General features: G+C 46.6%; 1 protein-coding gene across 4 annotated transcripts in view; it reads left to right on the top strand.

Moving 5' to 3' along the window:
* The window catches only part of LOC115133462 (GRB10-interacting GYF protein 1-like), a 42,288-nt gene that overhangs the window by 12,529 nt on the left and 13,565 nt on the right, over positions 1-16,194 (top strand). For 2 of the 4 annotated variants that reach the window (XM_029666709.2, XM_029666710.2), the window contains exons 5-20: positions 2,037-2,132; positions 2,217-2,334; positions 2,766-2,877; positions 3,198-3,717; positions 3,855-3,939; positions 4,102-4,335; positions 4,519-4,691; positions 4,896-5,055; positions 7,642-7,859; positions 8,616-8,725; positions 9,420-9,520; positions 9,663-9,736; positions 13,624-13,761; positions 13,996-14,193; positions 14,534-14,727; positions 15,051-15,217. In XM_029666709.2, the coding sequence (XP_029522569.2) occupies positions 2,037-2,132; positions 2,217-2,334; positions 2,766-2,877; positions 3,198-3,717; positions 3,855-3,939; positions 4,102-4,335; positions 4,519-4,691; positions 4,896-5,055; positions 7,642-7,859; positions 8,616-8,725; positions 9,420-9,520; positions 9,663-9,736; positions 13,624-13,761; positions 13,996-14,193; positions 14,534-14,727; positions 15,051-15,217 (2,698 nt within the window). The remainder of the gene's footprint in view (positions 1-2,036; positions 2,133-2,216; positions 2,335-2,765; positions 2,878-3,197; positions 3,718-3,854; positions 3,940-4,101; positions 4,336-4,518; positions 4,692-4,895; positions 5,056-7,641; positions 7,860-8,615; positions 8,726-9,419; positions 9,521-9,662; positions 9,737-13,623; positions 13,762-13,995; positions 14,194-14,533; positions 14,728-15,050; positions 15,218-16,194) is intronic. The other 2 variants (XM_029666714.2, XM_029666712.2) reach the window with 2 other exon arrangements.

The following is a 16,194-nucleotide window of genomic DNA, read 5'->3' as shown; positions in this document are numbered from 1 at the left end:
TTTAGATGCACTATTGTAAAGTGGCTGTTCCACTGGATGTCTTAAGGTGAACGCACCAATTTGTAAGTCGCTCTGGATAAGAGCGTCTGCTAAATGACTTAAATGTAATGTAAATGTACTACTACTACTACTACTATTACTACTACTATTACACCGCTACTACTACTACTACTACTTTTACACCGCTACTACTACTACTACTACTACTACTACTACTATTATTACACCGCTACTACTACTGTTACACCGCTACTACTATTACACCGCTACTACTACTATTACACCGCTGCTACTACTACTGCTACTACTATTACACCGCTACTACTGCTACTACTATTACACCGCTACTACTACTACTACTATTACACCGCTACTACTACTACTACTACTACTATTATTACACCGCTACTACTACTACTACTACTACTATTATTACACCGCTACTACTACTACTACTATTACACCGCTACTACTATTACACCGCTACTACTATTACACCGCTACTACTATTACACTACTGCTTTTACACCGCTGCTACTACTACTATTACGCTGCTGCTGGTACTACTACTACTATTACACCGCTACTACTACTACTACTACTACTACTATTACACCGCTACTACTACTACTACTACTACTATTACACCGCTACTACTACTACTATTACACCGCTACTACTACTACTACTACTACTATTACACCGCTACTACTACTACTACTACTATTACACAGCTACTGCTACTACTACTATTACACCGCTACTACTACTACTACTACTATTACACCGCTACTACTACTACTACTATTATTACACCGCTACTACTACTACTACTATTATTACACCGCTACTACTACTACTATTACACCGCTACTACTACTACTACTATTATTACACCGCTACTACTACTACTACTACTACTACTAATACACCGCTACTACTACTACTACTACTATTACACCGCTACTACTATTACACTACTGCTTTTACACCGCTGCTACTACTACTATTACGCTGCTGCTGGTACTACTGCTACTACTACTACTACTATTACACTGCTACTATTACACCGCTACTACTACTACTATTACACCGCTACTACTACTACTATTACACCGCTACTACTACTACTATTACACCGCTACTACTATTACACCGCTACTACTACTACTACTACTACTATTACACCGCTACTACTACTACTATTACACCGCTACTACTACTACTATTACACCGCTACTACTACTACTATTACACCGCTACTACTACTACTATTACACCGCTACTACTACTACTACTACTACTATTACACCGCTACTACTACTACTACTACTACTATTACACCGCTACTACTACTACTACTACTATTATTACACCGCTACTACTACTACTACTATTACACCGCTACTACTACTACTACTATTACACCGCTACTACTATTACACTACTGCTTTTACACCGCTGCTACTACTACTATTACGCTGCTGCTGGTACTACTACTACTACTACTACTATTACACCGCTACTACTACTACTACTACTACTACTACTATTACACCGCTACTACTACTACTACTATTACACCGCTACTACTACTACTACTATTACACCGCTACTACTATTACACTACTGCTTTTACACCGCTGCTACTACTACTATTACGCTGCTGCTGGTACTACTACTACTACTACTACTACTACTACTACTACTATTACACCGCTACTACTACTACTACTATTACACCGCTACTACTACTACTACTATTACACCGCTACTACTATTACTACTGTTATACCGCTACTACTACTATTACACCGCTACCACTACTACACCACATCTGCTTCTACTACCACCTAGTCCAGGAGTAGGCTAAATCTGGGTCAGTGCAACCTGCCCTAATTGTGAAAAGTGGCCTGTTGTGACTTGCCAGTGTGAGAGTCTATGCTACAATTGTACAGTTGAGTGTTGGATCATTCCAATCCCATAGGAAGTCATGTTTGTTTACATTGTGTTTTGTTCTTTGTTGTTGTGTCCAGGCCCCAGAGGACATGCAGGATAAGGAGTTTGCTGCTATTCTGCAAGATGAGCCCATGCAGCCGCTGGCACTGGAGCCTCTCACTGAGGAGGAGCAGGTCAGTCACACACACACACACACACACACACACTTGTTCCCACCCAACTGGTATTCTGTACATTCCTCCGTTCTCTTCTACCAGAGGAACTTCTCCATGTCTGTGAACAGCGTGGCTGTGATGAGGCTCATGGGTAAAGGAGGTGGAGTCGCCCCTGCGGGCATGGCCCGAGGCAGAGGCACCACACGTGGAGGAGGCCGAGGTGAGAAGAAACGCACGTGTTGTTGCCCTCGACACTGATCTAAGATAACCATTTGTGGGGGGGGGGGGGACAAATAGTAACTTTAGGATTTAGGGAGGGTCAGCTGATTCCAGATCTGTGCCTCTGGGTGAATTCTAACCCAATGAAAGGTGCACTGAGCTCAAGCCATAACAACACAAAAGGTAAACAGTTTTATTTAAGCCAGACTTGCTTTTATGTGTTTAGCTTTTGTGATCTCATGTGACGTCTGTGATTCCTCTTGGCCCTGTCTAAATAGTCCCCGTCTTACCGCCTGGCTTATGTACTCCCTTTGCTTGCACAGCGTTGTTTGCATATGAATCTCAAGTGTGTCCGGTCTGGTACAGTGAAGGAAAGGGCCGTTTGTTTTGAGTGCGACTTTTGAGCGTGTCTCTGTGTGGTTCTTGTTCTAGGGCGAGGCCGAGGAGAGAGTGGAGGATTCTACCAAAGAAGTATTGAGGAGGGAGAGGTGGGCTTCGGCCGCGGAGCCAGAGAGATCTATCGCAGCCAGAGCTGGGATGACAGGTAAACACTCACTTCCTCTGTCACTACCCTGTCTCTCTCTACTGTTTCACTCCTTCCCCATTTGCCTTGAAATCTGAAATGGTTAGTCATTTTAGGATGTGAATGAGAAGCTTATTGGTTACGAAGTAATTGGAGGAGCGATTAAAAAAATAAAAAATAATAATAACTAACATTTTTTTTGTTGATTTAATAGAAATTGTTGAAGGTGTCCTTAATCCAAGTGACTCATCTTTCAGAAATGACCTTGCCGGTTCAGATAAAGGTATGGCTTAAAATGTAAGAGTAACTTCTATTTCCAAAGTTTTCCCCTCTTCCTCCAGGGGCGAGAGGCGTTTTGAGAAGCCTGCGCGTGCCAGGGAGGGGGTACGTGTTGGATTAGAGGAGGTGACGGGTGTACCTGTGCCGGGGGTGCCGAGGAAGGACTACACACGGTCTGACAGTGAGAACTGGCGTACCCTCAGAGAGGAGCAGGAGGAAGAGGAAGGGGCCGACCCAGGAGGCAGCTGGAGACTGGCCGCAGCACGTAGATTAGATGGTAGCGCACACCCACACTATTCTGGAGACGTACACACAGCACAGCAGAGTGATGTCACCTTATCTTTCCCTTCATCTCTAACTCTTTCAGACGGAGGCCCAAGGTCTGCAGGCTGGCGGGAGCACGACGGTCCGGTTGAGGGGCGTCGCAGGAAGTTTGAGTTTGACTTTGGCGGAGGTCGCAGGCGGGCCGGGAGCGAAGGGTTAGATGACGACAGAGACGGACTGCCTGAGTGGTGCACTGATGAAGAGGACGGAGAAATGGGCACCTTCGACGCATCCGGCGCTTTCCTTCCCCTATCCAAGGTTGGTGTGTTAGTGTGCATGTGTGCAAGGAGGTAGTCTACAAATATGCCTGTCTTTCTGTGTCTAGTTATTCTGTGAATTCAGTTGGTGGGTGACAGTAATACATTTTCAGCTAATTGTGTCTGTCTCTGTCAAAGGATGAGGAGTTTGACTTCCAGGGGATAGAGGAGGAGGAAGAGAGCCTGTCTGGCATGGAGAGGATCATGAATGGAGGACAGAGAGGTGAGGGAGCTGCACTCTTTCTTACCTTTAGTTACTTTTTAATTGATATCTTTATCTCAAAGGTTTATGGGTGTTTTTTAACTCAATCTCTCCTAATTAAAAATAATTTTAACAAACGTTTTATTTTCTGGCCTTTTTTCCCCCTCACCCTCTCCTCTCTAGTTGACGTCAAGGAATCAGCCAGTGACGGGGAGGTGAAGAACAGAACCAGTTCCCCCTCCTCCTCTGCCCCTCCAGCCCTGGGCCTCAACCCCCCCATGCCCCAGCTCTCCCTCACAGTGGCTGAGCTGGAGGCCTCTCAGATGGCCGACAGCCACCCTCTTCCTGCTCTGCTCCCTACTCCTGCTCCTCTCGCTGTTCCTGTCCCTGCCAAGGCCAGCAAGATGCCAAGTGAAGGTACGAGTGTTCTGTGTTACTCTTTCTTTCTGTCTCTAATGAAGTTTAAATGATTTGAATTTCAAAGACCTGTGAAAAAGAGACACCATTTATAGATAGAAATTGTGTGAACACTAGCCATGTTCTCTCTGTGTTTTAACTTCCACTCCTCCCCACTGACTTATTGCTCTGTTGTTGTTGTAGTAGTTCCTGAAGGATCACCAGCAGAGGACTCCACCACCCAGCAGAGCCCCAGCACCTCCTCCAGTCTCCATTCCCCCCCTCCCTCCGCCTCCTCCTCCTCTGCTGCTACCCACCTCCCCCTGCCACCAGGGGGTGACACCGAGGATGACGAGGGCATGAAGCACCTGCAACAGGTAGGAACACTACTAGTCTGGGGACGGGTTTCCTGAACACATATGAAACCCTGGACTGTAAGGACCTGTAAGACGGATTGTCCGAAACAACACTCCAGTCTCAGTATGTAGTAATATTACAGAGGAAACATTGGTAAGAGTACAGCCCAGATAAGTGATGTAGTGTTTTATGAACCCCACCTGTCTGTCTTCCTCTGTGTGCAGGAGGCAGAGAAGATGGTGGCGTCCCTGCAGGACACATCTCTAGAGGAGGAGTGTTTTACCCAGACGCTGCAGGAGAGCAGAAACACAGCCTCTGCACTGCCCCTCTCCCACGACGCTGCCATGAAGTGGTTCTACAAGGACCCCCAGGCAGAGATCCAGGGTACACACACACAGTCGCAACATACACATACACACACACACACACACACACACACACACACACACACACACACACACACACAGTCGCAACATACACACACACACAGTCGCAACAACACACACACACACACAGTCGCAACACACACACACACACAGTCGCAACACACACACACACACACAGTCGCAACACACACACACACACAGTCGCAACACACACACACACAGTCGCAACACACACACACACAGTCGCAACATACACACACACACAGTCGCAACACACACACACAGTCGCAACACACACACACACACAGTCGCAACACACACACACACAGTCGCAACACACACACACACACACACACACAGTCGCAACACACACACACACACACACACAGTCGCAACACACACACACACACACACAGTCGCAACACACACACACAGTCGCAACACACACACACACAGTCGCAACACACACAGTCGCAACATACACACAGTCGCAACACACACAGTCGCAACACACACACAGTCGCAACACACACACACACACACACAGTCGCAACACACACACACACACAGTCGCAACACACACACACAGTCGCAACACACACACAGTCGCAACATACACACACACACACACAGTCGCAACACACACACACACACACACAGTCGCAACACACACACAGTCGCAACACACACACACACACACACACACAGTCGCAACACACACACACAGTCGCAACATACACACACACACACACACACACACACAGTCGCAACACACACACACACAGTCGCAACACACACACACACAGTCGCAACACACACACACACAGTCGCAACACACACACACACAGTCGCAACACACACACACAGTCGCAACACACACACACACAGTCGCAACACACACACACACAGTCGCAACACACACACACAGTCGCACACACACACACAGTCGCAACACACACACACAGTCGCAACATACACACACACACAGTCGCAACACACACACACACACACACAGTCGCAACACACACACACACACACACAGTCGCAACACACACACAGTCGCAACACACACACAGTCGCAACACACACACACACACACACAGTCGCGACACACACACACACACACGCAACACACACACAGTCGCAACACACACACTCACACACACACACAGTCGCAACACACACACACACACACAGTCGCAACACACACACACACACACACACACACAGTCGCAACACACACACACACAGTCGCAACACACACACAGTCGCAACACACAGTGCACACACACACACAGTCGCAACACACACACAGTCGCAACAACACACACACAGTCGCAACACACACAGTCAACACACACACAGTCGCACAACACACACACACACAGTCGCAACACACACACAGTCGCAACACACACACAGTCGCAACACACACACACACACACACAGTCGCAAACACACACACACAGTCGCAACACACACACAGTCACAACACACACACACGCACACACACACACACACACACAGTCGCAACACACACACACACACACACAGTCGCACACACACACAGTCGCACACACACACACACACACACAGTCGCACACACACACACACACACACAGTCGCAACATACACACACACACACACACACACACAGTCGCAACACACACACACACAGTCGCAACACACACAGTCGCAACACACACACACACAGTCGCAACACACACACACAGTCGCAACATACACACAAACACACACACACACACACAGTCGCAACACACACACACAGTCGCAACATACACACAAACACACACACACACACACAGTCGCAACACACACACACAGTCGCAACACACACACACAGTCGCAACACACACACACACAGTCGCAACACACACACACACAGTCGCAACACACACACACACACAGTCGCAACACACACACACACGCAACACACACACAGTCGCAACACACACACTCACACACACACACAGTCGCAACACACACACACACAGTCGCAACACACACACACACACAGTCGCAACACACACACACAGTCGCAACACACACACACAGTCGCAACACACACACACAGTCGCAACACACACACACAGTCGCAACACACACACACACAGTCGCAACACACACACACACAGTCGCAACACACACACACAGTCGCAACATACACACAGTCGCAACACACACACAGTCGCAACACACACACAGTCGCAACACACACACACACACAGTCGCAACACACACACACACACACACAGTCGCAACACACACACACACACACAGTCGCAACACACACACACACACACAGTCGCAACACACACACACACACACAGTCGCAACACACACACACACACAGTCGCAACACACACACACAGTCGCAACACACACGCAACACACACACAGTCGCAACACACACACACACACACACACAGTCGCAACACACACACACACAGTCGCAACATACACACAAACACAGTCGCAACATACACACACACACAGTCGCAACATACATGCACACACACAGTCGCAATTTTTGTGTCACCACCTTCCCGCTACCCCCCCGTAGGTCCGTTCACCACCCTGGAGATGTACGAGTGGTTCCAGGCGGGCTACTTCTCCATGTCTCTGCTGGTGAAGAGGGGCTGCGACGAGGGCTTCCAGCCGCTGGGCGACGTCATCAAGATGTGGGGGCGCGTGCCTTTCGCCCCCGGGCCCTCCCCACCTCCCCTGCTGGTGAGACCTCCACCACCGCGCCCGCAGCCGCTGCCACCCCGGGGTCCTGCTGTGAGTGAGGCAGCGTGGGGATTGGGGGGGGGGGGGTGGTGTGTATGTGGAGTTTGCTGGAGGGGAAAACAAAAGTAGTAGTATTCTGTGTTGATGGCGTGGGGGTGTGTGGAATGTAGGAGTCCAGATTTATTGTATTGTATGCCGCGGGGTTTTTGTTCTACGACTACTGTCGAGAGTAGTGCTCAATGCTATAGCGTCTACTTATTTATAGTGTCGTAATCTATTGTTGTATTTGTACAATGGAAGTTGATTCATAAAGCCCTTTTTACATCAGTAAGATGTCACAAAGTGCTTATACAGATACAGATACCCAGCCTAAAACCCCAAACAGCAAGCAAAGCAGCAAGTCCGGTAAACAGGTCAGGGTTCCATAGCAGCAGGCAGAACAGTTAACTGGAGCAGCAGCATGACCGAGGAGGACTGTGGGCAGCCAGGAGTCATCAGGCCAGGTAGTCCTGGCAACAAGCATGGTCCTAGGGCTCAGGTCCTCTTAGAGGGAGCATACTTAAATTCACATAGGACACCAGATAAGACAGGAGAATTACACCAGATATAACAGACTGACCCCCCCAGAATGACCCCCCCCCCCCCCCCCGGCACATAGACTACTGCAGCATAGATATTGGAGGCTGAGAATTTTGGGGTTTGCTCTTGCTGTGCTTTATGAGATTTGTGTGTGTGTGGACATTGAGCTGTGCATGTAGCCTGTATGTATCTCCTGTGTGTGTGACTGTTCCTGTGTGTTCCTCTCAGGGTAACATGGATCAGGACCGTCTGAAGAAGCAGCAGCAACAGGACTTGGCAGCAGCTGCTCTCTATCAGCAGCTCCAGCAGCAGCAGCAGCTATTCCAGCTCATCAACAGGTACGTCATAGGGAAAAATGACACATTAAGTTTTGTGGAAAATGGAATTGGAACTAAGCAACGTGGAGCCACTTATCAAGTAAAGGTGTAACAAAATGAAAAGGCTATATCAAAAGAATAATCTTGCAGCTGATATCGGGAAAAATTTATTTTCCAATCGTTTCATTCTGAATTAGGCCCACTTTGAATGTTTGAACTTCAGAGAGTTGGCTTAATGTTGGACCAGCTAGCTAGCTAACAAGCTTGTGTGTGCAGAGCAGCACCAGAATTTAAATAACACATATTTTTGTAGTTAATAAATCCAATGTAAAACATAACTGGCATTGAAAAGTTTAATCCATTCTTCTCTCATAAAACATTTCTCTCCCTTATTTCGGAGTCACACTTGTAACATCAGTAGGCTGCTAGACTATGCTTTGAAAGGAGAGGGACAAGTTGCCTACGCACACACACTAGCAACGCTTTTTGTGGGACTGAAGAAAAAATGCCCAGAACCTAAAATACGTTATTAATCTGTTCCCATTCTTTTAAAATAACGGTTCTGTTCTGGAACAGTACAGATCACTTTCGTTCCCTGTTCTGATTCTGTTCCTCAAAAAATGTCAGTCTTTTCCTGTTCCCGGTTCCAACCCGTTTGGCAAGCATTTCCCTTGCAGTTTCCATGTTTTACAAGTCTCTCGCTTTTTTGTCTTAGGTGTGGAGAACAGGGTATGATGCCTTCAGTGAACAGGTCGATGTCAGTGCCAGATACAGGGTCCATGTGGGACATGCATACCTCAGCTTCACAGCAATCAGGTACACAGACGCTGTGTGCATACGTATACATTCATCAATCAATGTCAGTGCTTGTGAATTTTTTGCTCACTGCCACAGTATAGAGTGGGATGACTTTCCAACACTCTCTTACCCCCCTCCCCTCTCTCTTCTGTCCATGCAGGCGGTGAAGCCAGTTTATGGGACTTAACAATGAATTCTTCAACTCAGGGTCCAACACTCGAACAGCTTCAGAAGGTGAGTGCTGGCACCCTTTGGCTGTGGGAACCTAGTAACACACCGTTGTAGATTTCCACATAAATGTATGTGACTGACCGCCTGGATTCGGTTTCATGTAGCAACATTTGAAATTGTGTTTTTCATATTGGATAAAAGAGACAGCTAGAAAATGGTACATCATCCACTGCAGTTGGGGAACAATGGGAAAGTAATTCTGCTTTGAAAGTTGATAAACTTGTAACCCCACTTTTGAGAAAATGGCCCTTGAATATTTTGGTACACCTACTGAAGAGCTCTTTTGTCTTCACTCATTCAGCATCGTTCACACCCTCTAAAGCCTTAGCCCACCCATCTCTTTAAGAATTCCCATGTGAGGCCATGTGCTAAACAGAGGGAGTAGTGTCGTTAACAGCCAAAGATATCAAGACTAAAACTGGTTTTAAAAAAAAACAAAAGTAGCCAGATTAAAATCCTTGGCCTATATCCTAATTTGACTTTGGTGCAAGTCATGTTGTTCACATGACCGTTTCTGGTAAACACACACTATATCAAATCAAGTCTAAGTTCATTTGTCACATGTACAGGATACAGAAGGTGTAAACGCTACAGTGAAATGGTTACTTACATAGTCGCAATATCAAAAACAGTGTCCAGATAAAAATGATTTGTATAAATATTTTTACAATTATTACATGACGCCATCCCACACTCAATTGTCTAAATTGATGGGTCATGTGAAAGAAATGCTATAACCACCCCAGAACAACATCTAGATAAGTGGATGGGTCACTTGTCATGTTCATAAAATACAATAGATGGCTGTAATCACACCTGGCTAACTTGATGAGTAATGTAATCATCTGTCGAAGTGGAGTCTTTGCTTAGACAAGTAGCTAGCTAAACAATGACCCGGCATAATCCCAACTCATACTACTACCAATACAAAACATTGTCAGTATGAATCTGCAGGTAACTAAAGCTAACCAACTAGGTTCAACGTTAGCAAGCTAAAATTAGGCTATAAGGCTATAACTAGCGATACAAATGGATTTCTGATTCAAATAATATTACTACACAGATCATACACGCTAGCGAGCCAGCCAGCTAACGTTCACTAGCTAGCTAACAGTACGCTTTTAACTTGCAGCTAGACTCTTACCCGTGGACATGGATGAACTCTTCACGGTAGACTGGAACCATTTAACTCAGTTTTGTTTGGCCAGCGTTGTGTCAAGTCACTCCGGTTCACACTGACCGTGGCGTATGCAGAAAGTAGCCCATCACTTTTTTTCCTACTGATCTGTATATAGCACCTGTTAAGTTCAGGGGCATTAACGTTGTTGAGAAAAGTAGCATAACTTTTGTAGTTCTTGATGGGCTAACGTTATATCTTTCAAAAACACTGCAGTAGAAAGGACTATCAACATATACTGAGCAGCTCACGTTATAGACAGAAGCATGCTACATGGAAGACCAATCGAAACTCATCTCCCGGAATGTCCAGCCCATCCATTATCTCAGCCAATCATGGCTAGCGGGAAGATTCCCGTCTTTCCTCAGCTAAACCAACAAAGCTTGTCATGAAACAATTGTATTTACAGATGGAATTCATTTTTGTTATGAGGACACATGAATGTTCACATGTTCCAGAAGGCATTTCTGCCACAAAAAAAACACATTTGTCTCAAAAGAATAAAGACGTTCAAATGCCTCTCCTGTGAAGTAGTGACATGCGACATACGCCTAGCTTCCTGAAATGAGTCACATACAGTACTAGTCAAAAGTTTGGTCACACCTACTCATCCAAGTGTTTTTCTTTCTTTTGACTATTTACTACATTGTAGAATAATAGTGACATCAAAACTATCAAGTAACACATGGAATCATGTAACCCAAAAAGTGTTCAACAAATCAAAATACGTTTTATATTTGAGATTCTTCAAAGTAGCCACTCTTTGCCTTGAGAGCTTTGCACACTCTTGGCATTCTCTCAACCAGCTTACTGTCACCTTTACCTGTCATCAACGCAATGGGTGGCTACTTTGAAGAATCTCAAATATAAAATATATTTTGAGTTGTTTAACACTTTGGTTTCAACAATGTAGAACATAGTAAAAAATAAAGAAAAACCATTGAATGAGTAGGTGAGTCCAAACCTTTGACTGGTACTGTATATCAAAATGAGGATATCTTGGAACCAAGAGTCTTCAGCTGGCATGTCTACACTGGATTCTGAAACTATAAAAGACCCCATCACTTTTTCCACATTTAACTATGTTACAGCCTTTAATTCTGAAATGGATTAAATGAAACAAATTCCTCAACAATTTACACACAACAACCCATCATGACAAAGTGAAAACAGGTTTTTAGAAATGTTTTGCAAATTTATTTAAAAATAAATAACAGAAATACCTTAAGTTTTCAAACCCTTTGCTATGGACTCAAAATTAAGCTTCGGTATGTCCTGTTGATCATCTTTGAGACGTTTCTACAACTTGATTGGAGTCCACCTGTGGTAAATTCAGTTGATTGGACATGATTTGGAAAGGCACACATTTGTCTATATAAGGTCCCACAGTTGACAGTGCATGTCAGAGCTAAAACCAAACTATGAGGTCAAAGGAATTGTCCGGAGAGCTCCGATACAGGATTGTGTCAAGGTACAGATCTGAGGTAGGGTACCAAAAAATGACTGCAGCATTGAAGGTCCCCAAGAACAGTGGCCTCCATCATTCTTAAATGGAAGAAGTTTGGAACCACCAAGACTCTTCCTAGAGCTAGCCGCCTGGCCAAACTGAGCAATCGGAGAAGAAGGGCCTTGAACAGGGAGGTGACCAAGAACCCGATGGTCACTCTGACAGAGATCCTCTGTGGAGATGGGAGAACCTTCCAGAAGGACAACCATCTCTGCAGCACTCCACCCATCAGGCCTTTATGGTAGAGTGGCCAGATGGAAGCCACTCCTCAGTAAAAGGAACATGACAGCCCGCTTGTAGTTTGCCAAAAGGCACCTAAAGGACTCTCAGACCATGAGAAACAAGATTCTCTGGTCTGATGAAACCAAGATTGAACTCTTTAGCCTGAATGCCAAGTGTCACGTCTGGAGGAAACCTGGCACCATCCTTACGATGAAGCATGGTGGTGGCAGTATCATGCTGTGGGGATGTTTTTCAGCAGCAGGGACTGGGAGACTAGTCAGGATTAAGGGAAGGATGAATGGAGCAAAGTACAGAGAGATCCTTGATGAAAACCTGCTCCAGAGCCCTCAGGACCTCCAACTGGGACGAAGGTTCACCTTCCAACAAGACAACTCTAAGCACAAAGCCAAGACACACAGGAGTGGCTTCGGGACAAGTCTCTGAATGTCCTTTAGTGGCCCAGCCAGAGCCTGGACTAACATCTCTGGAGAGGTCTGAAAATAGCTATGCAGCAACACTCCTCATCTGACCTGACAGATCTTGAGAGGATCTGCAAAGAAAAATGGGAGAATTTCCCCAAATACAGGCGGGCCAGGGTTGCAGCGTCGTACCCAATAAGGCCGTAATCACTGCCAAAGGTGCTTCAACGAAGTACTGAGTAAATGGTCTGAATACTTATGTAAATGTGACATGTTTTAGTTTATTTGTAAATAAAACCTGTTTTTACTTTGTCATTATGGGGTATCGTGTGTGTGGATTGATGAGGGGGAAAAAACTATTCAATTAATTTTAGACTAAGGCTGTAACGTATCAAAATGTGGAAAAGTCAAGGGGTCTGAATACTTTCCGATTGCACTGTATATTCTGGCCCTTTTTATAAAAAAAATTCGATTAGGGGTATTTTTCCCATGGAAAATGTGTTGAAATAGCTCAGTCTGTATTGACCTAGTGGTCTTCCACATTGACCTCTGACCCCTATGGCAGCTCCAGCAGGAGAGGAGGGAGGCTGAACTCAGGACGAAGCGCGAAGAGGAGGAGCAGCGCAAGAGGAGAGAGGAGAAAAGGAGGCAGCAGGAGGAGCAGAAGAGGAGGGAGGAGGAGGAGATTTTCAGACGCAAACAGGTGAGTACAATGTTAGAGCTGATGAAATCGGAAGATTTTACCTGAACTGTTTTAGAGGGTGTTGAGTACTTTGACATGTTTTTTTATTTTCTTTTTCTTGATAGTGTCTTGATAGTGTGTGTGTGTGGGGGGGGGGGGGGGGTATAATGCATGTCTATGTATCTTTGGATTTCCATCCTATCTTGTACATAAAGTACCCTCACGCTGTGTGTGTGTTTCTCCCCTCCCCTCCAGTGTCGCCAGCAACAGGAGCTGATCATGAAGCTGCTCCAGCAGGCCCCTCAGCAGGGCTCAGCCTCCGGGGTGGGGTCTGGCTGGGGCACTGGGGGCCTCAACAAGCCAGGGGCCAAGGGCCTCAGTCTGCTGGACATGCAGGAAGCCGAGAGGCTTCTCAAACAGCAGCAGAGAGCCCAGCAGCAACAGAGGGAACGCGTGAGTAGTTACTAAAACACACACACAGAGAAGACCGCAAAGTAGTATAATAGCATATGCGCCCACGTGTACAGTGTTCTTCAGAATATCTGGGATTCACTCGGCTTGAGAAAGACTACTCGAATAGGAAGCCACAGACTGTGCAAGCACAAACATGTCATCCAAAGAATGGGAAGAATGAGACCGAGTGCTGACACTCCCACATACAGCACTCACAATGAGAGGCTGTGGAAATGCTTGTAGGCACGGTACAATGCATTAGTATGACATTGGATGCTTTCTGTTGGTTCCTTGTCCACTCTGGTCTAATATTGTTGTTCCATCTCCTCTCTCTCCTCAGCATCAAGGCATGTCCATGGGTCAGTGGGGGGACGGAGGTGCTGTCCCAGGAGGCCTGTGGGGAGGCGGAGGGGGGATGGAGGGTAAGGCTGGAGGCGGAGGGGCCATGGGTCTGTGGGAGGAGGCGGTGAAGAACCAGTCCAGAGGTGGCAGCATGCAGGGTCTGAAGAACAGCCGCAGCAGCCCCTCACTCAGGTAGATGAGAACAACACCTCTCAGTAGAGCTCTCGCTATACATGCACCCGAAAGCCTTGATCTCACTCTCCGTCTCTCCCTCTTTCTCTCTCCCTGTCTGTCCTATTTGCTCCCTTGTCGTCCACCCCCCGGACTTTCTCCAACTCGATCTATATTCAAACGCTCACTGAGTTTTTGTGTGCCCTTTAATGTCTCTCCTTGGGTGCCGTGTGTATTTAAATACCCCCTCTCTCTGTCCTTGTGAGCAGTAAATGGTTTATGTGACTGTCGGTATGTTTGCGTGTGTATTTAACCCCCACCCCCCACCCTCTCCCTCCCTGTAGTGAGCAGTATATGTTAAGTCGTAGGAAGCAGCGTACGGATGAGGAGGACAAGCTGCTGAAGCTGCTGCAGGGCATCAAGACGCCTCAGGACGGGTTCACCACCTGGTGTGAACAGATGCTGCATGCCCTCAACACCCAAGCCAACAACACCTCCTCCCCACTGGACGGTAAGAACCTTGACCTCTTTCTGTTACTCCCCCACCACCACCACCACCTCCTAACCCTCAACATCACCTACACTGGACGTTAAGAGACAGTTACCTCCCTCCGTCACTCCCTTCACCTCCTAACACCCAAGCCTACAACTCCTCCTCCCAACGGGACGGTAAAACACACCTTCTGTAATTCCTTAGCTCTTCCTATGATGTCACAACTCCTCCTCCCAACGGGACGGTAAAACACACCTTCTGTAACTCCTTAGCTCTTCCTATGATGTCACAACTCCTCCTCCCAACGGGACGGTAAAACACACCTTCTGTGTAACTCCTTAGCTCTTCCTATGATGTCACAACTCCTCCTCCCAACGGGACGGTAAAACACACCTTCTGTGTAACTCCTTAGCTCTTCCTATGATGTCACAACTCCTCCTCCCAACGGGACGGTAAAACACACCTTCTGTGTAACTCCTTAGCTCTTCCTATGATGTCACAACTCCTCCTCCCAACGGGACGGTAAAACACACCTTCTGTAACTCCTTAGCTCTTCCTATGATGTCACAACTCCTCCTCCCAACGGGACGGTAAAACACACCTTCTGTAACTCCTTAGCTCTTCCTATGATGTCACAACTCCTCCTCCCAACGGGATGGTAAAACACACCTTCTGTAACTCCTTTTCCCCTGAGACCGTCACCTCCTAACCCGAACGGTCGTCCTCTTCGCTGGATGGGAAACACTCACAACCCTGCTGTCTATGCTTTCACCTCTCCTCTCCCTCACTCTCTAAATCCCCGAACTCTTATCTACATGACTTTTGCCTTTTGTCCATAATACATTTTGGTAACACTTTACTTGACACCCAGTGTCATAACACGTTATGACAGTCATAACCATGTCAAAACAGTTGTCATAACCTGTTATAACACTGCCATGGCACATATATTTAGACCTGTAGTTATTTTATGGCTGGTTATGACACCTACATAA

Source organism: Oncorhynchus nerka, linkage group LG8, assembly GCF_034236695.1.
Source record: "Oncorhynchus nerka isolate Pitt River linkage group LG8, Oner_Uvic_2.0, whole genome shotgun sequence".
Taxonomy (NCBI): Eukaryota; Metazoa; Chordata; class Actinopteri; order Salmoniformes; family Salmonidae; genus Oncorhynchus; species Oncorhynchus nerka.
Note: the sequence above shows the minus strand (reverse complement) of the source record. Positions and strands in the feature narration are given on the sequence as shown.